At 32.8% G+C, this 26957-nt stretch overlaps 1 protein-coding gene across 2 annotated transcripts in view; it reads right to left on the bottom strand.

Annotated features, from left to right (window-relative positions):
* Positions 1-245: 245 nt before the first annotated feature.
* The window catches only part of LOC118205097 (WD repeat domain phosphoinositide-interacting protein 3), a 67265-nt gene continuing 40553 nt past the window's right edge, over positions 246-26957 (bottom strand). The window contains exons 7-10 of one of the 2 annotated variants that reach the window (XM_085817098.1): positions 22089-22174; positions 18338-18439; positions 12863-12984; positions 246-9716 (exon numbers count right to left, since the gene is read on the bottom strand). In XM_085817098.1, coding sequence (XP_085673224.1) covers positions 9577-9716; positions 12863-12984; positions 18338-18439; positions 22089-22174 — 450 coding nt within the window. In that variant the 3' untranslated portion in view covers positions 246-9576. The remainder of the gene's footprint in view (positions 9717-12862; positions 12985-18337; positions 18440-22088; positions 22175-26957) is intronic. The other variant, XM_085817099.1, reaches the window with a different exon arrangement.

The following is a 26957-nucleotide window of genomic DNA, read 5'->3' as shown; positions in this document are numbered from 1 at the left end:
ACAGACTTTTACCACGTTAAGAGTGAGAACAAATTAAAAATTTGTCAAGTTTTGCAAACATCCTTCACTACTTTTTTCTTTATTAATTATGTTATCCCACATCTTTATATTATGGTATAATGATACATTAAAATCATGGAGAAATTACAAGTAACAATGTAGATGGCGTGCTCTATAACTAACAAGATATACATGTAGAATTATTCAATAAATTTATAAATAAAAAATATGCAAATAAACATTAGAACTGTACATTTTTTTTTTATTTTTTAACAAAATATTTTACATTATCACAAAATATTTACCATACATATATATGATACAATTTACAATCTAATATAATTTATTTTCAAACAGATATAAAGTGCAATTAACACAGAGTTAATTGAGAAAGGTTTTTATGACAAATTTTCATTGTAACATCAAGTTTGAAACATCAAATTCAATGACAAGCACTATATTGGAGATAAATCATTTTACAAACATGAAACTGGAAGTATTTATTCATTCTCATAAATCCAAGCTGTTTTCTGTAATACATTCTTAGGAAAAAACTGCACCAAATCTGACATGGATTTTGTATGGTCAAGGAAGAACTTGATAACATTTACACTACCGGGTGTAAATTATTTTGCAAAATAAAATAAATCAGTATAATAAAAATGAATTTAAATCTCCAACTTAAGACTCATAAGAGATACATTATTTTGATGCATAAAATTAATAAGTGTTGAAACTTGTTTTCCAAGTGGAAAATAAGCATGACATATGCAAATGATAATTATTGTGGATACACATTTTGTAAAACGAAATGAAATACCTCACAGAATGACTAACTTCATGATATATTATGCATGATATTTTAGAAACAGCAACTATGGTAAAGTACATAAAGGCAAACCATTTTGGATATAATCTATCATTTAATAACTTCAAATAGAATATAAAAAATACATACGAGAATTTAAATTTGTTAAAGGAAACTAAACAAGGAGAAATATTTCTACACACTGATGATTCAAAATAACATTTAACACAAATTAACTTTGCAAACTGATAATTAATTCAGCCACAATAAAAAAATGAATGTTTTATTAGATGCTATTTCATTAAATAAATAGCAAAATGAATTGTATGATATATATATTAAATCTTCAATCATTTATAAATACAGACAGCTTCATTTTTAATATTTTTAATGCAACACTGTTAAAAGTATCCTGTAAAAGTGGACAAAGTATTTCCTAGAAGAAAATATAAATTATTCATTATTGTTTCTAAGCATAATTTAAAAAAATCATTGATAACATTCTACGCTGTAGAATCAGTCTGCTTAACAAACTGTCACAAGAAACTTCACACGCCAAAAATATAAGAGTCGGTATGACTCTTTGAATAATAATAATGCTAATTTATATTGTAAAATGAGAACGTAGAATACACGGACTAAAACTGTTTCAAGGTAATATTACAGAAAAATGAGATTACAGTTAATTTATTGAATCAAAAATGAAAAATCATTTCAAGAACATTCAAAATTTTTCAGCAAAAATAATATTTTAATTTGTCATTTCTCATTACAAAGGCTGTCACTCACTTCAGAGTATTCAATAATACTGTAATAAAAAAAACCCCACTATACATAAAATAATACAGTTTATCATCATGGCTGGAAAGCATTTGCACATTTAATTATAATAATTAAAAAACATTGGCAATTTTTGGGGGGATAAGCCTAATGTAGAGAAATATTTTTAGTTGAATAACAAATACAGTACAAAGTCCGAAATCTGGACATCCATTATCCTGAATGATCTAAAATCCGGATGTCAAAACCACCAACAAAATTTTTCTCATAGACTTTACACATGCACATTTGATTTCCCACTCCACACATAATAAAACATCTGGAGAGTCCCGATTCTTAATTTCACTTAGACATAATAAAATACCTTGTTACTGAAGAAACAATCATCTTAGCATAAATTTGTACGATCACTAATTTGACTCTGTTGCTGTGTATTTGCTTGGCACACATCCTCAAACCGAATCATTCTACATAGATATATCACTGATCTGATGCCAACCTGGCAAATCATTATTTATTATACTTTTCCTTTCATTACCGCATGTTTATCAAAACATGACAACTTGAGTAATGACTCATGTAGCGATGCCTAAACAATTTTTTTATGTTAGCATTTGAATAATAAAGGAATATGGTAACCTTTTATGTTGACAGTATGCTTGGCGATGATTACAGATTTCAGTTAAATGTGCTAAAAAATGTTGACGAGAAAAACTTTACCAAAAATTTCTTTCCATATGCTAAAAATAGATTTTGTTGATGATACTCATAGATCCAAAGATTACATTTAGGGCTATTTAAATTAAGAATAACTGATTTGCTATTCGCATAAACCCAGAATCAGTACCAGAGCTCGTATGGCCGTGCCGAGTCGCAGAATTTAGGACCCACAGAGACTGCATGAAGCGATAAGATATCTAGCGCCGGCCCTCAATAAAGCTTAAGTCTATGTGGGTATTTCTTTATTCAGAACTCAAGCCTTAAGCATGTGCAAGAAATAGACATAAGTATAATAAATAACTAAAATAATACAATTCAGGCTTAATTGTCTCAGTGTGCGATAGAAGCAAGATAAAATTTAACGGAACAACTTGTTAGTCACGAAGCTCATGATGCATAGCCAAATATGTATAGTGAAGAATAGCTAAATTTGATGATGACAGCCGCTAATTTTAAAAGTTTTCTAATATCGCATAAAAAGGTGAAATTTTCCAGTTAACGGATTTTGTAAAGAAATGTGGAGAAGCTGTACTAATTGAAGATGATATAAAAGAAATTTTTCATTGTGATGACAATGCTTATCAATCATCAATCAATTAATGAATGGAGAAATCTGTAGTATGGTTCTAGATCCAGAAAATGTCGCTATCGATAGTGACGAAGGTGACAGAGAAGTTACTGAAAACGAGCAAATTTCAATTGACAAGTTAGTTGGAATCTTCAAAACAGCAGTTACAGGACTTTAACAATGTAACTAAACAAAAGATTAACTCTGTCTACAGAACTAAAAAGAAAATATTAGCACAAAAAACGAAGTAACTTAAAACAACTTACATGGAAAGAAATGTTTAATAAAGTAAACAAATAAATATTAAGCTCTTTTTTTGTTTGTTTGTAAATTTTGATACCCTTTAGATCATAAACACCTCATTATTTCATAAATCATGATTTCCTATTTTTAATTTCATAATTTTTACATGCCATCTTACTAGATTTAAATTGATGATCTATTATCCGGAAAAATCCCAAATTCGGAATCGCCGAAGTCCTGACGAGTCCGGATTTTGGACTTTGTACTGTAATACAAAAATGTCTTCTAACATATTAGAGCAAGTAATAATAATAATTTACTTGAGATTTTTAAAAATGAATACAAATGAGAACTCAGAAATTAATTTAACACCTTTATATAAAGCATAATTGGACATAAAAAAACTTAGTGATTTAAATTTAAATCCCAAAACGTATTTTCATCTGGGAGAAATAAATAAAAAGGTGTATATTTGAGGTATATAAATAAAGTAACGAGACTGAAAACACAGCATTTCTGGCAACACTGTAAACTTCTTATTAGGAGGGTACGATGAGAGAACATTAGATGCACAACCAGTAAAAATAATGTAGCTTGAACTGCATAGAACTACACAGATATCATGCATAGCTGTCCACAGAACTTGTTTACATAAATTCTTTTTAGGAGGTGGGCATTCTGAAAAATGAATGAATCAATTTTGAGAAATTCCCCCAGGACATTCTGAAAATGAATCAGTTTTGAGCAACAATACCCTATTTTGCTCGAGATCTGAATACAGCTCAAAAGGAGGTTTTGCAAAGCTTTTGCAAGCCTGTAGAGACAATGCTTTATTGATGAACCAGGTTTTCAGATGGTTGAAGACATTTTCAGAAGGAACAAAATTGAATGAAGATAAAACTTGCAAGGAAAACATGCAACTGCAAGGAATGATGGAAAATTTGTCAGAATCCTGGATCTTGTACATTTTGATCATCCCTTGATAGTCAGAATAATTGAAAAATTGTTAGAGTTGAATCACACCACCATTCATCAAATTATGACAAATAAATTGGAGATGAAGAAAATTTGTCTAAAAACCTTTTACAGGAGGGGGGGGGAACATTAGGAGAGAGGAGTGCTTTGATTTTTTTTGGGCATGGATTGAAAATTATCATTTTCTGAAATATGGCATTACTGGTGATAACACTTGAGTGTTCGAGTACAGCCCAGAATTGAATATCTAAAATCATGAACAGCATGCTTAACCCATGCTGCTTTATAAACAGCTACATTAACAGCATGCTTTGACTATGAGTTTAAAAAAAATACCAAATTTTCTATCCAAGTGAGCAAAATACATCATAAATAAAGTAAATTTTGCATCCCCAGCTGTAGTTAATGATAATATACATGTGCCCCACAAGTAGTGATCAATTTTCTATAAGCACACCTATTATTCTGGAAGACTATTTATTATATGAAAAAAAAATTCATATCGTATGGTACAAGGTACATCACATATACAGGTTATATCGTATGATACATTCTTTGCATAATCCAATGTTATACACTGGGCAAGTCACATTTCTTCTTTTCTCTATGTTCATCTGTGTACAGCGAGCACAGTGGCATCTTGATTCAGAAGATTCTTAACAATCTTTGATTCAGCAGTAATTTTTAAACTTTTAGTGGGGCATATATGTCCCATTAGTAGTCAAAGGGTTAAAACTCACCATTATCGCAAACTGAAGATCAAAAACATGCTATTTTGCTTTTCTGATGGCCCAGGAGAAGAAAGAGTCTGTGCTTCCAGGTTAAATGGTGAACCAAGAAGTTCTTGAAAGACTTCAAAACAGGGACATGCATGCGAGAGAAAAAATAAAGCCTACCTGGGTGCTGCATCATCACATTCTGGTTAGTAAAAAAATCATCTCCAACAATACATAGCTTTCTAAAGTTAAAATTTTGAAGGAGACGTATGAGACTGCCAGTCTCAAAAAATCAGTCTCATTAATTTATTTACATATCTTGCATTTGCGCGCGCACGCACACACACAGGGTGCTCAGAAAGTATTTGGCAAAATTTTTAAGAATGGTAAAGTTAACCAAAATGGGCATTTGGAAATGGTGCGCTCAAGTACCAGTAGATGGCACATGTTATAACAATTCAAAGCAGAACCTGATTCTAGCATGATGGTACTCCCAAACATTTTAGCGCTGATGTCAAAAATTACCTGGATGTCTTGGCATGCAAATTGCTGGATAGGCCAGGATGGACTTATTTGTTGGCCACCACAATGACAATATTTGTCATATTTGGATTTCTTCTTGTGGGGGCATTTAAAAAATACAATATATGATACCACCATTGCCTCAGCAAAAATCTCGTTTGCAGACTGTTTGTTGCTGATGGAGATATTAGGGATAAGCCTGGTATCATTAAAAATGCATGAACTACATGCAGTAACAGTACAAAGCATGTGTTCATGTTTGTAATCACTCATTGGAACATATGCTGTAAAACAGTGCTCATTAAATAGCTTGTTAAATTTCCTCTAGCCTGTTTTTCTTCCAGATTTTTCATCATCATCATCACTTAACTGCATCATTTTCAGACACATTCTATTAAAAAAATGCTTATTTTGGTTCTCTCTACCTACCAGCTTTAAAATTTCCCCAGATATTTTCAAAACACCTTGTATATACGTATACATACACACATATATATTATACACACACACACACATACACACTACATCCACAAAAACCCTTACTCAGCCTTTATTTTTGCTACTGTAGGTCATACACATATACATCCAACTGCAAAACGGTTTTAAATAATGCAAATATTCATTTTTTTTGGCATTTTTAAATTTAAGGAAATCAGGTTTCTAAAAATTACGAAAGGTCTCCCATTTTATACTTCCTCTGGTCCCTATACTTAGATTTAGGAAAATTTTGTACTCTTTATGAAAAATACAATGCAAAAAGATGCTCCTGTATGATAAAAATTGAATGAGATATTTGGTATTAAGTTCAAGGATCATATTTGGGGGCATACACAAATTGAAGAGTGAAATGTTTGCAGGTGTACATAACTAAAAATAAAACACCTGTTAAGAAAAAGCCTTATGATATTAAGAGATGAGCATTTCTACGAAGGTTACAGTAGACTCCCGATTATCCGTGCCTGCCGCACAAAGTTTTTTTTTTTTTTTTTTTTTTTCACAAGCGTAAAGCAAAGAAAATAAAAATGTTCACAAAACTGAGCGAAACCTTAAATTTGCTAACATTATGCTTATTTATGGCAAAAATATCACAGGCCTTCTCGGAACCTTCCCCTCTGATGAGTAAGTGATTTCTTACTCATCCTTGCAGTGCCCGCTCCACCGCCCTCTCTCGTCTTAATTTTACTGACACGTCCACTTCCTCCCACTCCCCATTGTTAGTTTAAGCCTGATAGTGTTTGCGAACCAGTCGGAGTTAATTTCTTATCTTTTATTGTCTTCCGTTGTGCTTTTTGGTTTTGTGTTTTTAGGCCTGAAAGGAAATTTTATGCATCTTCTGGCTGGTTGACTCGTTTTAAGCAGCGACATGGAATTTGAGAAATTGAACTTCATGGGGAGAAACTTAGTGGTGACCAACAAGCAGCTGATGATTTCCACCATGAGTTTGAAGAATTTGTTTTAAAAGAAGAGCTATCCTTTGAACAAATTGACAATGCCGACAAATTGGGACTTTTGTGAAAATGTCTTCCCACTCGCACTTTAGCATTTGAAAGTGAAAGTAAAGCGGCGGGTCATAAAAGTAGCAAGGAAAGGATTACTATAATGTCTTGCAAGTAACACTACCGGTGGGCATAAACTTAGACTTGTCATTGGAAAGTTAAAAAAAAAAAAAAAAAAAAAAAAAAAAAAAAAAAAAAAAAAAAAAAACGAGATCTTTCAAAGGCACGAGGATAGAAAATTTGCCTGTTGATTACTTTAACCAAAAAAAAAAAAAAAAAGGATGCATGAACTGAAACATTTTTTAAGAGTGGTTCAAAAAATGGTTGTTGGTTCTTTGTTCTTCAAGTGCATAAACATCTTAAATCGAAATACCTGCCTGAAAAAGCTGTGCTATTGGTCAACAATGCACCTTCTCACCCAGCATCAAGCGTGCTAGTCTTCTGATGGACACATATTTGCAAAGTTTCTCCCCCAAACGTCACTGCGCTAATCCAACCCATGGACCAAGGAGTCATTGCAACAATGAAGAGAACATACCGAACCAAGCTGCTAATGACCAAAATTCAAGAAGGTTATGATCTGAAAGAGGTTTGTGAACACTACACAATATTGGACAGCATCTACGATATTGCATCTGCATGGGACTCAGTGAAACCGTCAACCCTCATGCCTAATGTTGAAGGCAACAACAACTTAACCCTTTTGAGTTGTGAAGAAGTCAATGAAGACGTAGACACGCCCACAGCAACTCTTGCCGATATGGTGAAAACAGTTCAGGGTGGATGCTGAAAACATTAATGAGTGGTTGGAGTGTGACGTCAACGAATGTGGCTTCAAACGCTTGACAAATGACAAAATTGTGAAGAAAGCAAGGGTAGAGACCAAGAATGAAGGACAGCAAAGTGAACGTGAAGAAGTGCCCACTGTGCAGATGCGGAAGACTCACAAAGCGGCTTTGCAACAAGTTGATGGACTGCTGTGCTATTTGGAAGAACAAGATGACGTGGAGTTGGCTGAGAAACTTATGCTACAAAAAATGCAATCTCGGATCAAGAGAAAATGCTTCCAAAGCAAGAAGCAAAACACAAATGACTGATTTCTTCAAAAAGGTGTAGTTTTACAGTTATGCTTTTGTAATTACATAATACATTACAGTATTAAAACAGTACATATGTATTAATTTTTCTGTGTATCCTTGATGCCTCTCATAAGTATACAAAGCACTTTTCTGTTTTCATTAACAAAATGCATTTTAGGTTAGTTTTGAGTGATATACTAAAATATTAAGCGTTAGCTAAACATTTCCTGCTGTTTATTTTACGTTTTATTGTACATAAAATGATTTTTCAAAGTTGGAATCACTGTTTTCTCTTTTGCTATACCCGTTTTTAGCTTTTATCGGATTATCCTCGATTTTTGCTATCCGTGGCGACCGCGCTACCCAATTCCGCAGATAATCGGGAGTATACTGTACTGTAAAATATATTGATCAATGTAATTTTTTTCAAAATTGATATAAGGTTCAGGGAATCGCATAGTTTGTGTTCTAGAAAAGACTGACAAACTTCTCTATTGGCATGCAGGCAACTTGAAACATTATTTGCATTAATTAAAAATGAAAACTGCTTGTTAATAATGTTTTCACAATTACCAGATAATAATTTTAAAGTAATAAAACTTCATGATAACATTAATAACATATTTTTAGACTTTAAACCTATAAATTACTTGTCTCTCAGCAAAATTGTAAAGTAAAGACACAAGTAAATTGCAAAACAATATCACTGAACAGCGTTTAAAGGGGAGAAAAATCAAACTCAAATTATTCAAATTTATTAACTGATTCCTCAATGAACTGAATATGATGTCAAAAACTGAAATTTCTGCAATAAAATATTTCGACCAAGTTTTGTCATATCAACCTTTTTGTACTTTATTTTTTATTATGCATTTAAAATCTCCTAAATATAAGGAAGAATGTAAAAAAGTTAAAATTTCATAATGTTTATAAAATTGTTTTCTTTATATTTAAAAATGTCAAAACATGAAAATTTGCATCATTTAAAATATTTTTGTAACTGGAAGTATATGTCTACTACCAACAGTTGTGAAACTGCAGGTCAGGTATGGAATTTGAGGACACACTGTGTGTATATACATACGTGAGCTTACAGAAAGGCAGTACCATATAAATTCCATAGAAAGAACTGTTAGAAAAGAATGGACATAAAAACAGCTGTTTATATATCCCATATAATAGCAAGAAGGAATAAATGAAGTATACAAATAGGGTTGGACATGAAAGCATGACTGTCAAAATATAAAAAAACTACTAACATTCTGTAAAAAGAAAAACATTTATACAAAAACTTTTTTTTTTCTATGTAAAGAAAGAGATTTAAAATTATTTTGGTCAACAAATAAAATGCCCTAACTTTTAATTCAAATTGTCATACGGATTACAGTAATTCCCACCAGAACATTTCCAATGGTGTTAAATTTTGAATTTGAGAGAATTAAAATATACAAATATTTCAACATTACATACACATAACAAACAGTGCTGCAATACTAAATCATGTCAAATTTGTAAAGATAAAATTTTAAATGAAATAGTGAACATTAGTAAACTTTGCATTTTAAAACATTCCACATCTGTTAGGATGGGAAAACAGTTCATCATAAGCTGCAACGCAGAGTAACAGCTTCTGCATGCCACTAACATGACACAAACAAAAGAAAAGGCCTCAGGCTACCCTGTTTTTACCATATATGTCCATAATCGAAGAATCATCACTCAGTTCCAAAAATTGAGTGTAAATATCTCGACTACATTCTCCTTTTGCATTAAATAAAAATTTGTAATAACTTCCATCAGCACATATTGCTAAAGTAAAAGGAAAGAACATATTTTTTTTCATATTAATGTTAATACTTATAGAAGAATAAAACAACATTTTAAATTCATTTAGTAAAGAATTATCAGAAATTCAACAATATATGTAGAGACAAACACTACTAAAATAAACTTCTTGGATCAGAAGTTTGTGTGCTATACGTGGTAGTTCATTATATTTGATCCAATAAGAAAAATAGATTATCTTACAAAGATGTGCAAAAATTGAATGGAAATATAAAGGGAAAAAAAAACTGAATGAAATTGCCACATCTATCAAAAGAAGAGAATAATAAATTTAATCAAAAATAATATGAAGGCTTAAATGCAATTATGAGTGCAGTTATTAAATTTGTTGTTCATTCTTTGCCAGTCTCTCCAAAGTGTCTGGCAAATTATTGGCCTTTGTCCAAAGCATTTATCCAGATACTGGCAGATTAAAATTTCTCTGAATGGCAAACTGTTTCAGCAATGCTTCTGCAACATACCTATGCTCCATTTTTTTTTTTTTCAACTTGTAAATACTGTATGCAAATTTTTGTATCGAAATCATCAATCGATATTTTTTCTTTGAGCAGATATTTTAGAATCATTTTTTTAATACAGTACCAATTAGTTTTAGAGAAACTGCATTTCTAGTAGATTTTAATTTGGCTGTATCCAAACTATATTTTTTGAATAACGTACACCTTATCTTCAGTGTAGAAGTTTTAACTTTATAGCTCGCAAAGTGGATAAATTTTTGAGACAAAAACAAAAAGATAATTTTGTTACCCATGTATCTTCCTTACGTCCATTGAAAACACAGTTATTTCTCCCAAGATTTTATTTATGTACACATGGCAGAAATATAAATGTTCATTAACATTTATAATGGATATTTCACAGCTTGCAAAAGAACTAAAGAATGCAAAATCCTTTTCTGGAAGAGAGAACTTTGAGGGCATTTATACAGAAACAAATTAACCAACAACAATCAAAACTTTTTAAGTCCCTAAAAGAAGAATCAACTGTAAGCTCATAAGAATTACTATTTCCTCTTTTCCAGAAGAGTCGAAATTTCACAACTTTCACCATAGCATCAGAGCATATCTAGCAGAGTTCAGCCAAAGAATCTGAATGGAAACAGAAAACCCATTCAATTTTTTGGTTCAATGGTCATGTACATCCTGTGATGTCCTAAGGTACATTTGTTATATCTTTGTTTTCCTACAGTTAGCTGTCCCTCACATCTCGCATAGCCTCTGTTTCAAACACGGAGAAAAGTGGGAGAGGTGAAGATAAAAGAAAAATAACATAGTGTTTTGCTTTACATATGAAAGGTTGATCTAAAATGCAGATGATTTTTAGAAAGGATCCAATATCCCAAATGCAGATAATTTTAAGAGATGGTAATTTTTTCCTTAAACTTACAACAATACTGGAAAAATATGAAAAATACAAAACATATTTCAATGCAAAATATCCATACATTTTGTTATATCTGACACTCTTGGAGGTCTATAATAGAGTAAAATAATATCTGGTTGTAAAGAAAGTTTTCCACCAAAAAAACATCCTTAATAAAGTTAGGGGAAAAAAAAAAAATGAAAGCAGTACCTTTAGTGCAAGCAGTAATCACCACCAAAATTTATGATTTTCTGCCAACGTTTTGGTAGTTTTTTAAAGCCTTCAGCCCAGAAACTTGGTCTGAGTTCAAAAACAGATCAGCCTTATTTCGGACATCCTGGGCATGATTGAAGATGGCACCAACAAGATGTAGCTGCAGATGTGATAAAAGGTAAGTGTCCGAAGGAATGATGTCAGGGCTATCTGGTGGGTGTGGGAAAAGATCCCATTCAAGTCCATACAGAGTCCAGCTGGTGAACGCAAACACATGTGGTATTGCATTATCTTGCTGGAACATAATATTTTTGTGCTGGAAATCAGTTCGGCATTTTTCCTTGATAACAGCATCAACACAGACTAGCATCTTGCTGTAGACCTTACTGTTGAGGGTTTTACATCTTTCCAGATACTTTTTGTGGATCCCACCAGATGAAAAACATGATATTTTTCTAATTCAAATCGAGGTTTGTGACACTACCGACGTGCTCACCAAGCACAAAATCACCCCCTTTTGGCCTGTGTTTTTGAAGTAAATCCACTTTTCACTACAAATGATGATTCGGTCAAGATTTTTGTCTTTGTCTTGATATTTGAGCAGATTAGTGAGGGCTTGAACATCTGTCCTTATCTGCTTGAGTCAGCTCATGCGCACCCAGTGATTGAACTTGTGCTTAAAGTTTATGTGATGCACAGCATGATTAATGCACATGACTCTAACGTTTAACTCCTTAGCAAACTCTCGATGGTTTCACATTGACCTCCTTCAACAAGTTCTTGTAGATGAGCCCATCAACATCAGTAGGCCAGAGCATTCTGCTACTTGAATGTCATAGTCTGAACTTTTGGTACCAAACCTTCCCACTGTCATATCATACAGCATTAGTACCTAAAGCTGCACACATGATTTGATGACATTCTGTAGCTGACTTTTTTTTACAGAACCGGAGGTAAATGACGGTTCTAATCTGGTAGCGCAATATTTCCATTTCAGACACCTTGTACTTAATGATAAAGATATTTTTTTACAAACTTCACAACACAGTATTTTAAAGCAAGTCTCTCTCTTTCAAATGCCAAAAATTGTTTAACAAAATATGATTAAACACGCCAATGTGAACTGTCTGTGCAGATGATATTTGCGGTGGCAGGAAACATTAGTTAAAACTCGATATTACATGTAGAGAAAACTGGATACGCCTGAAAGGTTCATTATAGCAGGGTTCTACTGTATATACATATAACTGGATAATATGTTTTCATTGATGATTTTAAGCAAAAATACATCAAACTAAACAATTGCATTTTAAAATATTGTTAATAATTTAGCAGGAAAAGAATGTGAATTTTGCCATGAATACTTAACTAAAATGAAAGCAATTAGGTGGACAACCACACATTAATTACAGACAGATTTATTTGTGAAATATTAATTAATTTGGTCCAATTAGTCATGGCAATAGCAATTTAAAGCTTATCAAATATGATTCTTTTATATTTACAAAATATGTGAAAAAGAATAAGTTTAATACCTATAACAGAGTTAGGCTCAGTTCCAAACGCACAAATACAGTGTGACCCTCCAGGCACTTGGAAACGTGAAAAACTCCAAACAGAGCTAAAATATTTGGGCAAAAATGATGCAGATGCTAAGCTGAAACAAATAAATAAATATATGCAAGGTATTAAAATATCAAAGAAAGTATTTAACAAATCACTAACTTAATTGGTAACAGTCCTTTAAATTCCTAATTTTAATTTAAATACACCCTCCTTTAAGGCATTACATGTTCAAATTCCAAAACAATACATTAGTAATTTTATATTTCCCAAACACTTTTAGTGTCAATATGAAAAAAATAAAACAACTGCTGGATAATAAGTCAACGCATAGAAGAGTATTTCGTAAGCACACACAACTACTACACTGAAAGTTTTTTTTTTTAGCACACATTTAAATAGTGTTTCTTTTATTCAGTTAAACAATTTGAAGCCACAAATAATTTGGCACATTAATCGTCTGTTCCAGAACATTTACACTTTTGATATTATTCTTAATAAGAAGCACACAGCACAGCAGGAGTCTAGATAGGTCAAAGAGGAGAAGCAAACTAGATAGCAGTCTAGATAGATAAACTAGAAGCTGTTTAGATAGGTCGAAGAGAAGAATAAAGTGCCCTCTGCTCAGAATGAAATCTTAATTTAGTGTGGGATAATTTCAGTTTCAATTCATATGGCTAAATAATTAATAAAGCTCTAAAATTATTGGCTGAAAATTTGTGCAAGTTGTTTCCATTAGAGTGTTACGTAAAATTCATATAATATAATATGGATTAATCTAGATATGATTCAGTCCCAGGGCTAGATTTACATGTAAGCTGCACAAGCTATAGCTTAGAGCCCACACTTTCTCAAGGCCACCCACAAAAATTGCACCATATCTCATAAAAAAAAAAAAAAAAAAAAAAGAAAAAGAATCCTAACACTTTTAAAGGGCCCCATATCTAAAATAGCCTAGTATCTTGTCAAATCTAAATCCGGTCCTGTTCAGTCCAGAAAAAGCAATTATAAACGATTGCTTTTAGACTAGAAAGGAAAAATACCCAATTAAAATGAAGAATTAAAAGGCTTTTGCTAATTTAGGTCATTTTGATTTATACTTTTTTCATCTTACACACACACACACACACACATATAAATATGTTTATATATACAGGGTGTCCCATAAGTCCGTAAATATTTTTAAAATTCTTAAAAATTGGAGGAATTAGTACAATTGAACGTGGTTTGCGAAAAAGTCCTCATGAAGGGAGGAATTTTTTTTAGCTAAAAAAAAAAAGTTATATTTCTTGTCGATAGAGGGAGCTATACGAGAGCAAATCACACATTTCAAGGAAAACTATATTTATTTGGATACAGGCAGATGTTTACAAGCACATCACTCTTATTCTGTGTGCCCGCCATCACCACAAATTACAGTTTGCAAGCGAGTTACAACACTGTTAACTGCGGCATGTAGCATATGAAAATGGATGCATAAGATTTTGTGATGAATGGCATCCTTTAATTAAGTCTATCAGTCTTTTAATCCAAAGAAGATGGGCTATTGTTATATACGCTGGACTTGACATAATTCCATAAGCCAAAAATCAAGTGGTATTAAGTCCGGCGAGCGAGGAGGGCCAATCATTTCGACAGTGATGGCTAATTAATCATTCTTTGGTTCTTCTTAGAAACGTCTTCACTTTGTGATGAGGTGTGCCATTTTGCATAAACGTCACTGTGTCAAGGACATTATGAAATCACGACACACAGTCAAATGTGGCAAATGCATGGGCTTCTCAGTAAAGGCATCAAGACTGATTAGACCTGAACTTTTCTTCCACCCCTTCTGGGTTTGAAGCCTTCATAAAACTTCAGTCGGCAAATCTTGGCTTAGGTAAAACAGCTTTACTAATAAGGCTTTATCAACTAATGACAGCATCATAATTAAAACTTTATGCAGGGTAAACAGACAGAAAAATCAGAAATAAGCTCTTAGTTGTAAAACCCACAATTTATATGACTCTGATTTACATATTTCTTGTTACTGCATCTATGTGGTGCATTCTATCAAGAAAAAATTTTAATAATATTTTTCGTTACCTAAAAAAAAATCTTAATGAGAGTAACTTTCTCACAAATCGTGTTCAATTTTACTAATTCCTTCAGTTTTTATGAATTTTTAAAATATTTACACTTATACCACGGGTGATTCTAAATTGTTTTGCAAATTTTATAGGGATGATAGTAACCATTCAGGCAAGCAATAATTACCATATAATTACCATACCATATAAGGTTGCATTTCATTCTGAGAGGCAGAAAAGAGGAATATTAGAATTCCAACCTGAACTTACAACAGTGCTGGGAAAGCGAATGAATTTGACCAAAAGCTGTGCAATCAGATTTAATGTTTATTAAAAAATTTGCAGAAAATGCTCAAAATGCCAACCACATTGTGTCGTTGCACGGTTGACATCGGGAAAGAAACAATTGGCGCACCCTCTCGAAGATTCCTGGTGTCAGTTAATTTTGTCCGTGGCAACACTGATTCTTGCCATGAGATCTTCAGCTGAGTCTATAGGCATCTTATACACTAAAGATTTCATGTGCCCTCTAGAAAAATTAGAGTGGGTTAAGGTCTGGTGAGCGAGGAGACCAAGCCACAGGCTCACCACATCCGATCCATCGTGCAGGATATACAGCATTCAAAAGGTTATAAACCGTGACGGAAAAATGTGCTGGAGGTCAATCATGCATAAATAAATCATGTCTCTCTGGATGGTGTGCGGAACAGCCTGCAATAAATTGGGAAGCACTTGTTCCAAAAACATATGGTATGTTACGCCAGTCAAACGGTCTGGCATGACGTAAGGGCCTACCAGGTAATCACCTAGTATACTTATCCAGATGTTTATGGAAATTTTCTGCTGGAATTTATGATGGGTAGTGCAGTCGGTATTGCTGTCGGACTAAACGTGTTAATTGTGCATACTGAAAATGTCTTCTCTGCTGAATGTTGCCTCATCAATAAATAATATTAACGCAGGAAATCGTGGATCATTATTCCTCATTCCAAGCATCCATTGAGCAAAGTCTCCCTGGCAGGGATAATCATCTGTATCCAAAGACTGCACGTGCTGATCGTGGTAGGGGTGCTAGTGTTCCTCGTGCAAAATACGCCACACCACTGGCTGAGAAATACCCATTTCGTATGCCACTGCTTGCGTACTTGTGGAAGGAGCTGCTTCAAATCTAGTAAAAACTCGCCCTTCCATTTCTTGCAATTGTGATTTCATGAACATCCTACATTGCTTGATGGCAAAAGAGACGAAAAAAGAAAAGGTTTTTCGTAGTCTTCTATTAACACCAGAAACGTTTGCATGACTTGGAACTGACGAGTTGGAAATCGCTGTTTGTACAATCTTCGTGCTTCACGTCCATTCCCTTTTGCTTCACCATATGTGAAGATCCACCAATTCCTCGTACGTGTACTCCGTCACAGCATTCATGAAAAGTTTCAGACGATATTATTATGGTAATACAGTAAAAGTCCAGAAATCCGCAAAGCTTGAGACCAGAGGTTGTGTGCATTTTAGGATTTTGCAGATTTCAGGACAGAAAAGATAAATCATAACTTTCAGACTAAAAGTGCAAAATAAATAAGGCGTATTAAATACATTTAATTAAATTATTATATACATTATTGCAATAACTTATTATATGCATTAAATTATTATTATTACATATATAAATTGATTATATTATTCACTGTATTATATATACACAGAATCGAGGTTTGCCGATTTCGCCTCATGCAAAGATTTCTGATTCCATGCTAGAATCACTGTTGCTGTAAAATTTCAACAGCTTTTCTTTATTTTTCCGTATATCATACACAAACGTGTCACAATTCCATACGATTCTGCTACAAACTGAGGAGTAGCACCTGTCTCCATTTTTTGCAGAATTTGCACTTTTTGCATTACCGTCAATGCAACATGTTTCATTTTTCAACGTTGCAAGCAGTAAAATAATGAGTGTGTTTCTTATCTATAATTGTATTAAAAAGGGCTGAAATTGAAAATATTCTTAATTTATCCACAAAATATCCAGATTAAAAAAAAGGCAGCACTAAATAATCTTGTGAAATAACAAAGCTCAGAAAATACAACAATGTGAATCATGAACTTGAAAGAAGAGTGTCTGCTTTTTTACCTCAATGCAGATTAGAAGGGAAAAAACTTTTATCATAATGTCAATAATTTAGTATTTCCATTATGACTTATTATTATTCGGTAGATATTTTTTCTTCGATATTCCATACTCAATGTTTCGGTTTCCAAAACCAATAAACAGAATGTTTATATTTTGAGAGGCAACACGGATTTCAGGAGTTGGCGGATTTTCGGTATTTGACTGTACTTGAAGCAATGATGTTGTGCCATTTTCAAGGACACCATTTGCTCTGCTTGGCTTTCTTTGGTACCAACCAAGAGCAAAATGCTGCTTCTTCACAGTGAAAATTTGCATACGGTTTATTCTTGATAGTCTTAGAAGATAGTCTCCTTGTTCTTCCTTGATGCATTTCTACTTTCCTCTTTTCTGCCTCTCGGAGTGGAATACGACCCTTTGTTCTATGGTAATTATTGATCATCTGGATGCGTACTATCACCTCTCTTGTAAAAACAATTTAGAATCACCCTGTATATAAAACATGTTAATAACACAAAAACATGTTTATACATATAAAAAACATGTTAATAACAAAAAATATGTTCACCTATAGATATAAATATTTTTTAGTCCAAAGGGATTTGAATCCCGAAGGACTATTAGTTTCGTTTTGGCATTTTGCGTCGGACTCATAAATGTCGGTTCACTTTTCAAACTGTTGCCACAAAATGTTAGAGTCCTGCATTATATTTGAAGAAATTAAATAATGAAAAATCTGCATAAATGTATGTATATTTCTCGTATTGTGATAAAACAATGGTACATAGAGTCATCAAATTTTGAATAACGTAATCCTCCAATGAATATGAGCATGCGGAAGACCAAATTTGAAATTTGAAATTTGTTTTATGATCGATTTCCTATTTTTTAAAATTTTGATGAATTTTTGATTAACAAACTCAAGGATTTCAAAGCGAGCAATGGCAACGTTGTGCAGAAAAAACATTTTTATCTCCAGCGCATGAGTCTCTGTATCGGAAATTCTAAAGATATGCTCGTTTTAAAACTATTTTGCGATATTGCTGTTGCACTGGATCTTATGGTTTAAGTGCGAGGAACATGATATTTAATAAAGAAAAGTAACACACAAAATGTTAAAAAACGCCCCTTTGGACGTAATTTAAAATCTGAAACATTTCAATTTTTTTTTGTATATATAAATTAAATATAGAAATTTAAGATATTGACTTGAAAACTATTGAACTAAATTACTGAAATAATACAATTACCTTGACTGTTTGTTCCTCTTACTATCTTCTACAGCAAAAATATGAACTGTTCCATGATCACTTGATACACAGATGAGAGAAGAATCAAAGTTGAAATTTATGCTAAAAAATTTAGGACTGAAATAAGAATTTTCAACACTACATTTGCTAGCATTTTTTCAAAATATTACCACTTGAAAACTGATGGGGAAACTATATGGTGTATACCACTTGGGGAAGGGAGAATTAGAAAAGAACTTGGATTGTCAAATGGTTTTAGAAACCTATATGAATAGACATGCTGTTGTAGTAAAGCATTTCAAAGTTAATTACAGTTATTATCTTCAATACTATATTTTTTTTTTATTTCAGTACTGTGCATTCACAATAAAAACATCCAAAGTACATTTTTCCCCCCTCAGTATTAAGGGAAGAAAGCCAACAGAGAAGAATTTTTACATTAAAAAAAAAAAAAAAAAAAAAAAAAAAAAAAAAAAATTCTGCTTATTAGCCTAAAAAGAAGAAATCAGCAATATTTTACCTAAACAATGCCACCTGAGATATGTGAAGACTGAACATAAATTAAAAGCTTCAGTTTATGTATGCAGTAATAGATATTAAAATGCACAAAAATCAGCCAATTTTTAAAGTGTTAATTAATAATGAATGTTTTTTAATTAAATATAAGGTTCGTTCAAGGTTGATCGGAACTCTTATTTCTTCAAAGGAAACAGATAGCACAAGAAGCACCAAACTATATCAGCTTTCCAAGTATTCTCCGTGTGTGTTGAGACACCATTGCCATCATTGCGGCAGCTCCCTGATTCCTTTGGTGTAGAAGACTTAGTTGTTGTCCTAGCCACTGGAGGACATCGTTCCGCAGCGCTTCATCTGCAGTGAATTTCTTCCTTTCCAGATTGTCTTTAAGGAGTGCAAAGAAATGATAATCACTGGGGAATAAATCTGGACTGTAGGGGGGTTGGGGCACAATTACCCAACACATTTCAGCCAGAGTTGTTGTCACATTGGCTGTGTGAGAGCGAGCATTGTCATGGAGAGAAGAATGACATTTCCAGACATCTCAGATCTTTTCTTGCGAATGGACTTTCATACAGCCCTATTCAACAATGTGGAGTAATACTGGGCAGTAGTTGTGCTACCTTTGTCCAGAAAATACACATGGAAAACACCCTTCATATTTCAGACGACACTTGCCATGACCTTTTGAGCGGTCAGCTGCATATTTCTTGGGCGGCAGGGAACCTTTATGCTGCCACTCCATGCTGCTTCTTTAGGTCTCTGAGGTTGAATTGTGCAACCATCTTTCATCACACGTGTTGATGGATTGCAATAATTCATCACCTTCGGCTCAAAATCGATTCAGAATCTGTTCACAGACCTTCATGCGTGACCACTTCTGATCACGTGTCAGCTGGCAGGGAACCCATCTTGCACAAGTTTTGCAGAAGCGCAAGTGGTTGTGAGTGATTATCTCAACACTCCCAACACTGATATTCACCTTGGCAGCAATATCCTGCCCTGTTACTTGGGAGTTCTCAAGAATCATTTGCTCAACACATGCAATATTCACTGGTGTGACTGCAGTCGTGCAAATGTGTCCATGCGCTTCATTTGTCATCAGTTCCCATCCTTTGTGCATCTATTCATACCATTTGTACACTCTTCTCTGTGGCAATGTTTGTTCAACATACTGTGTTTACAATCTTCTGAAAATCTCAGCTGGTTTAACTTTCTCCTTCACAAGAAATTTGATTACACACCACTGCTCCACAACCACGACACACTGCTTGCCACTATGTTCGCTGCAACAGTTGTGCATGTGCCAAATACGTCATGCCGGGCACTAGTTACTCGAGAAGAAATACATTACGTCACCCGCAAGTTTCATCATGATTCGGCGATTCATCGATTATTTACGTACCTAAATCCTGGTCAACCTTAAACGACCTATGTGTAAGTAAACATAAAATGAAAACTAATCAAAATATTATTTAAATTTATAATCACTTTATGACAACATTCAAACATTTCATATATTTTTTAGCAATTCTATAATTAAAAAATGTGGTTATGATTCATCTGCACCTAGAATTTGTTTTAATGCAATTCACGCATTTATTCACAAGCATAAATTCTTGGAAACATAATCAAATTCTTGGTACAAATCTTAAAAGAGGAAATAAGTATAACTAAATTTTCATGGGAAACTACTTAAACCTTTAAATCTTATGAAGAGTTAATTGAAGAGTTCCACTGACATTTTCTAACTTTACATTTAAAAAATTTAGAATACTTACATGTATAAATCAATTTAAATTCTATTTAACCAAAAATATTACCAACGTATTATAGCAAATGTAATTTTAAAAAGTCTAATTTCTTTTTAATGAAGCCTAAAAATATTACTGAAAATCCATATTAATGAAATACTTTCAATAAATATATCTTTTGCAGAATGTTCTCCTTTTCAAATATCATCTTAACACTTTAACAGCTACAAGATTAAACAATTCTTTCTTTCCAAATACATACAATATCTAACGGTCGTGGTGGGAACAGATGGCTTTTGATTTCTTACTTGGTTAACACGAACAAAATTTTGGTCCTAGCAGCAACGTACTTGACCTTATACAAAGTTTTATTAGTTAACATGAATTATGAATCGTTTTTAGCCCACTGAATCATTACATTTCTTTATTAATACAAATTTTTAAAGTTTTCTGTACTTTTCCCCCTGTTGTTTCTCTGCTAGAACTTTGTTCAAAAATAATCAACCCCATTTAATTGAAAAACTCACAAAATACAATGCATTCTTTAAAACATAACCAGCACAGGTTACATTACTTGAAAATCAGGATCATTGCGATAACAAATAGAATATTCTTGAAAAAAAGAAAAAAAAAAAAAAAAGAAAAGAAAAAAAACTGGTTTTAGTTTTGAGGAGTTTCTTAGTGCAAATGATGGTATTGCCATGTGTGCTCCAGTAGAATCTGGTGTCTTTAGTGTGTCCAATATGCATGATATGTCATTAGAAGAATGTAAGAAGGACAATATCATGCCACCCATCCACTAGGAAGCAATAGACTCCTTGGACACTTTAGAAGTTTTGCTGCAATGTTGGAATTGACTGCTAGCTTTACAGAAACCATGGGTACAATAGGCTGTGAAGTTACCAAACACTTTTGTTCCCTTCTCAAAAAGACTCTCCCCCTTTTTAGATATTTTCTTTGTTATGGCATTTGATATCTGCATGATACTGCTCTCATAATTAATTCTGAAGTATTTCAAATTTAATTTCAATTGTGTTAAGTTCTTGCATATTTATAAACATATCTTCACCAAAAATTTTGTAAGTTATAATTAACAAATTAAACAATAAAATCAATTCTTTCAGTTAAATCAACTTATGTATAAAATTTAAGCAATCTCAGCTTAAAGAATGAAAAATGTCTGTAATTTACTATATAAAATATAACTTATTTAGTAATTTATGAAAAAAGGTTTAACTGCAAAGAAATGATTAAAATGCATTAATTACAAAATTGAACTCAAACGATAAGAGCTCTCTTCCAAAAGAGTACACAACACTACGTATGAAAAGTACTTAAGAATTTTAATGCCACTATTGCACTATGTTTTATTATATCAAAATCTAACATCATATAACAACTTCACCATCCCCATAGTTACAGTGACTTAATATAACAATTAATAAGATTACAATGGGAATATGCTCCATAAAATAGGTTACCAGTATATATTTGCTTGGTTAGCTCCTCTTCTTAATTCATTCAACAAATTCCCAGAAGATGTATCAAAGATTCTTATCAGTGTACCCTTTAAGAAGAAATTAAGCATTTTAAAAAGTAATTAATTAAATTCAAATTACTTGCACAAATTTTAACTCTTAGAAGTAAAGAGAGGGAGGGAAAAAAACGTGATGAAATGAAAATTGCACATCCGAATGACTGATTGCAATCAATATCCAGATGTTTTTTATTAATTTTTTCGTAATGATGTAGTATGCAATCTACCGTTTTCAGTCTGTGATTTATTTCTTAGGTGATGCTACTGAAACACTATTTCTAACTGTGAAAATAAATATAAATAATTAAGAATACATAAATGAAAATAACTGCATTCATTAATTTAACAATCTATTAAATTTTCTATTCTATTTAAGTTAAATTCCTTTCATTTCATCAAAACAAAAGCAGCAATGACATTTAAGGCCATTTTTATGAGTTTGTAAGTCATATACATTATGCATGTCAAGCAGCATGGCTAAAAATATTTATCGCTTTTACTAATGAATATCCATTACGTTTCCATGAGATAATGCGAAAGCAGTAATATAGCTACAAATGTCAGATCATATACTACATCATTACCACTTTTTTTTTCCAACTAGAATACACTTATATGTGAGAAGAGGCTATAAAATAACAATAAACAGTTTTTGTTATAAATGTTGGGCTTGCTTAATATTCAAGGTTAAATTCATTTTCAGATTTTGAAACATTTAATATTTCCCTCACCTTAATCCTGAGGGTTTAATATATCTTCAGATTTTAAAGAAGGGGTTTATGCTTTGAGTATACAGTTTTAAGATTATGTGACAAATTAGCATATTCAGTAGATTTTGAAGAATAATTTTAAACAGAAAATAATGCAACTGTAGTAATCTCAAAACATTTGTGAATATATTGTGATTAAAACAAGAATGCACATATGGCATAAATGAACAATTTATGATAGAGAAACTAGTAAGGTACTAATAGTAACATGTAAGTACTTGTTTATGAAAAAATAATTTAGTTTTCAACATTTCGTAACATTGGTATTATTTAGTAATAAAAAAGATTAACAGAGTACATGGATATGGCATGCTTTGGCTTTGAGACATTCTGGCTGTGGTAGTTATTCTTTAAGAAAAATTTTTATGCATATCTTTTTAATGTTTATTTCAGAAATAAAAAACTTTTAAAATGTCTAGCATATGATTTCAGAGTGCGGCTGTTGTCTTTGGCAATGAATTTTCAAGAGCTAGAGTGTTAATCATTTAATAATTTAACAACAACAACAAAAAATTTTTTTACAGGTTATGGCATTTTTGGTACTAAAACCATCGACAAAGTCTTTCAAATTTTTGGCCAACTTAACATGTAAAAAATAATAGCCATTTTAAAAAATGGTGCCGCAATGAAAATTACATAAAACAGCAATGAATTAATGAAAACAAAAGCATAAGAAGTATATATTTTGAAACAGTAAACATTACATAAAATAAACATCCATACCCGAAATTTCAAAAAACAGTCCCAAATTAACTAAACTAAAAAGACAACAAACAGTAAATTTTTTCCTCTGTCTTCTGTCTGTGTGAACAGCAATCTGTTTCAAGTTTAAAAAAAAAAGAGAGAGAGAGAGAACTGGAGAATTCTTAGCACTGCAGAGCAAACTGGCATTGAAAAAAAAAAAAAAAAAATCACAGAACAGCAGAGCAAACTAGCACTGCTCTAAAAGCAATATGCTGTTTTAACTTGAGAAAACTTGTTTGACCTGTTTTAACTTAAGAAGAAGAAAGATCAAAGAACTGCCCTTATTCGGAGATTATAACAATTGCCTAAGAACAGTTCATGAACTACTTTTGAGCTGCAAGATTTCTATTATAATGTAACATCAATCATAAATAGCCATATGCATCATTCTATATGCATTTTACTATTAACAATTATAACAAAAATCAATCTGGACAACATTATATTTTTATAGCCAGTGGATACTGTTCACCTATCTAGCTTAAAATCTTTCTAAAACAGTCTTTTTGCTTTCCTTCAAGACATTTTCCACAAAAGAATTCCCCAAAATGTTTAATTAAAATTGTAATTTAGCCAAAATTCATTCAGAAACTCCCCAGAAAGTGTTTTTTACTGATAAGGGAAATACTAGAAATTAGTCTTTCTGATGTAATAATAAATTATAATGGCATGAACCCAAGTAAAAGAGGAAATAGCATAGAAAACATTAGATTCATTTTCCGAAATATTTTTAAGTAAAATTTAAAAGAATTGAATGAATCAAGTTTGGAATTTTTCATGAGGAAGCAAAAATATGAATATTATATTGAGAGATCACAAATTACAGAGACCCTGAAATTAATGTTTCACATTAAATACCATAATTTCCAGAAGAAATTCTGCAGATGAATCTTCCAGGTGAATCTTCCAGATGAATCTTCCAGGACCCATCCTCTCCCCACCCCTGCCTTTTCTGCAATTTTTTTCAAAGGCAGACACGACTCCACCTGCCTCGCAATAACGAACTCTGACGAATTTTCTCTTCAGCATGAATCGATTTTTCTTGGCATTCTGCCAGATACAGATCCCATCAGTTTGGGTATTTGTTGGATAGTTTTTAAGTAAGAAGTGAGTGGAAAATTTTTGAAAATGGCACCTAAACGGCACAGAAGCTATACTGCTGGTTTTAAGCTTAATGTAATTTCATGTGCTGAACAAATTGGAAATAGAGCAGCAGCTCGAGATTTTGAAGTGGACGAGAGATGTATTCGAGGTTGGAGAACTGAAAACGAACTTCTTAAAAATATGCCACAACAGAAACGAGCCAAAAGAAGTGGTACTGTAAAGTGGCCGAATCTAGAGGACGACCTTGCAAACTGGATGAAGGAGCAACGAGGAAAGGCAATGGCAATTTCGACTGTAAAAATTCGCTTACAAGCAAAATTTATAGCAAAACAAATGAACATAAATGATTTCAAAGGAGGGCTTTGCTGGTGTAGCAGATTTATGAAAAGAAAAATATTTCTGTGCATACTAGAACAACAGTCGGGCAACAATTACCAATGGACCGGGGGGATAAAAAGGAATCTTTTCTAAAATGTATGACAGATATTATTGACAAAAAAAAAAAAAAAAAAACTTCTTCGGTCACAGATAATAAATATGGTTGAAATGCCGTTAGCTTTCGACTCTCCTGCAAACAGAACTGTTCATGAAACTGGTGCAAAAACTGTATCTGTGCTTACAACAGGGCATGAAAGAACGTCATTTACATGTGTGTTAGCTTGTGCTGCAAACGGTGACAAGCTAAAGCCGATCATCATTTTTAAACGAAAAACTATTCCAAAGGGAGATTTTCCTAATGACGTAATTATTTGTGCAAACGAGAATGGCTGGATGTGCGAAACAATCATACATGAGTGGCTACAAAAAAGTTTGGCAGCGTCATAAGGGATCTTTTTTCAAACCAAAAGGGTTATTGATAATGGATTCCCTGCGTGCTCATTTACTTGATTCAGTGAAAACCAGATGTCAAAAATTGTCGATCGTAGCAATAATTCCTGGTGGTTTGACAAAAATCTTACAACCATTAGATTTGTCATGTAATAAATCCTTCAAAGCTGAAGTCCAAAAGTGGTGGGAGTGTTGGATGAGTGAAGGATTGCATACGTATACCAAAAGCGGTAAAATGCGTAGAGCATCTTATGAAGAAGATGCAAAGTGGGTAGGAAGTGCGTGGAAATCGGTAAAAACATCGTCAATAATAGCAGGGTTCAAAGAAGCTGAAATTATATCCTTAGATAAAGAGGTTGTAAACCAAGAGGATGAATGTTACGATCTGGAAGACTTGAACTTAGATCAGGATTTACAATTTTTTTTTTAATTCACAGAGTGAGGAATCGGATTTTGATGGCTTCATATGATGTATAGGTTGCTGTAATTCCTTTTGTAAGTAAAATTTAAAATTTCCTTTTGTCATCCAAATTTAATATTTCGTTGCTGCAACATTTTTTATAATATAGTCTGAGTATTACAAATATGGACTTCTTTAGTGGGTAAATATAAGTATACTTGAGAACGTAAATATATTTTCAACATTTCTTACCTTTTATTTTTGAGTTATGGTTTCATTTCATGCATTTTTCTTAACTGATATGTCATATATCAGGACACATGTTGAGATTTTGCATCTATACGGCCCACGACGATGTCGTGCGCAATTTAATCTATTGCGGCGTTTCTGTGTAATTTTAATTTTTTTCCCACCATTTTTCTTGAGTGTGGCATTTACGCTGATGCGGCCTTTCTTCCGGAAATTACAGTAGATGATATCTGAAGTGCACATCTCAACAAACAATAGTGCGTTTGCTGTCCCGGCAGCTGTGATGAGTTGCCCCAGCGATCCAAATGATTCTTCCTTCCCTCTCACAGATCTTGAGGCCTTAAGGAGCGAAATTGCTACTCTAAGTAAACACGTGGAGTGATTCTCCCATGAAAAACCGATAAATAAATTCCCCCAGAATCCACATAATAGACCACGTAGTTTTTCACATGATCATTCTCATGAGTGTGTTAACAATTGTTGTTAGGTTCATTTGCGATTTGGTAATAATGCACCAAAATGCCGAGCACTTTGTTCTTTTTCTCGGAATACTACAGACCAGGAAAACTTATAGTAGTGGCTGTCAATTGAAACTCATCGACAGTCATGCATTCATGTTGTTTACAATAACAGATTAAATTTAAAACTTTTGATCGATTTGGGCTCAGATGTCTCATGCGTCCCTCCCAAACTTCTAAATTTAAGAAAATTCATCCTG

The sequence above is a fragment of the Stegodyphus dumicola genome, chromosome 5, assembly GCF_044657685.1.
Source record: "Stegodyphus dumicola isolate Sdum_Otavi_A_Nest chromosome 5, ASM4465768v1".
Taxonomy (NCBI): Eukaryota; Metazoa; Arthropoda; class Arachnida; order Araneae; family Eresidae; genus Stegodyphus; species Stegodyphus dumicola.
This window is presented reverse-complemented; position numbering and strand designations above follow the sequence as displayed.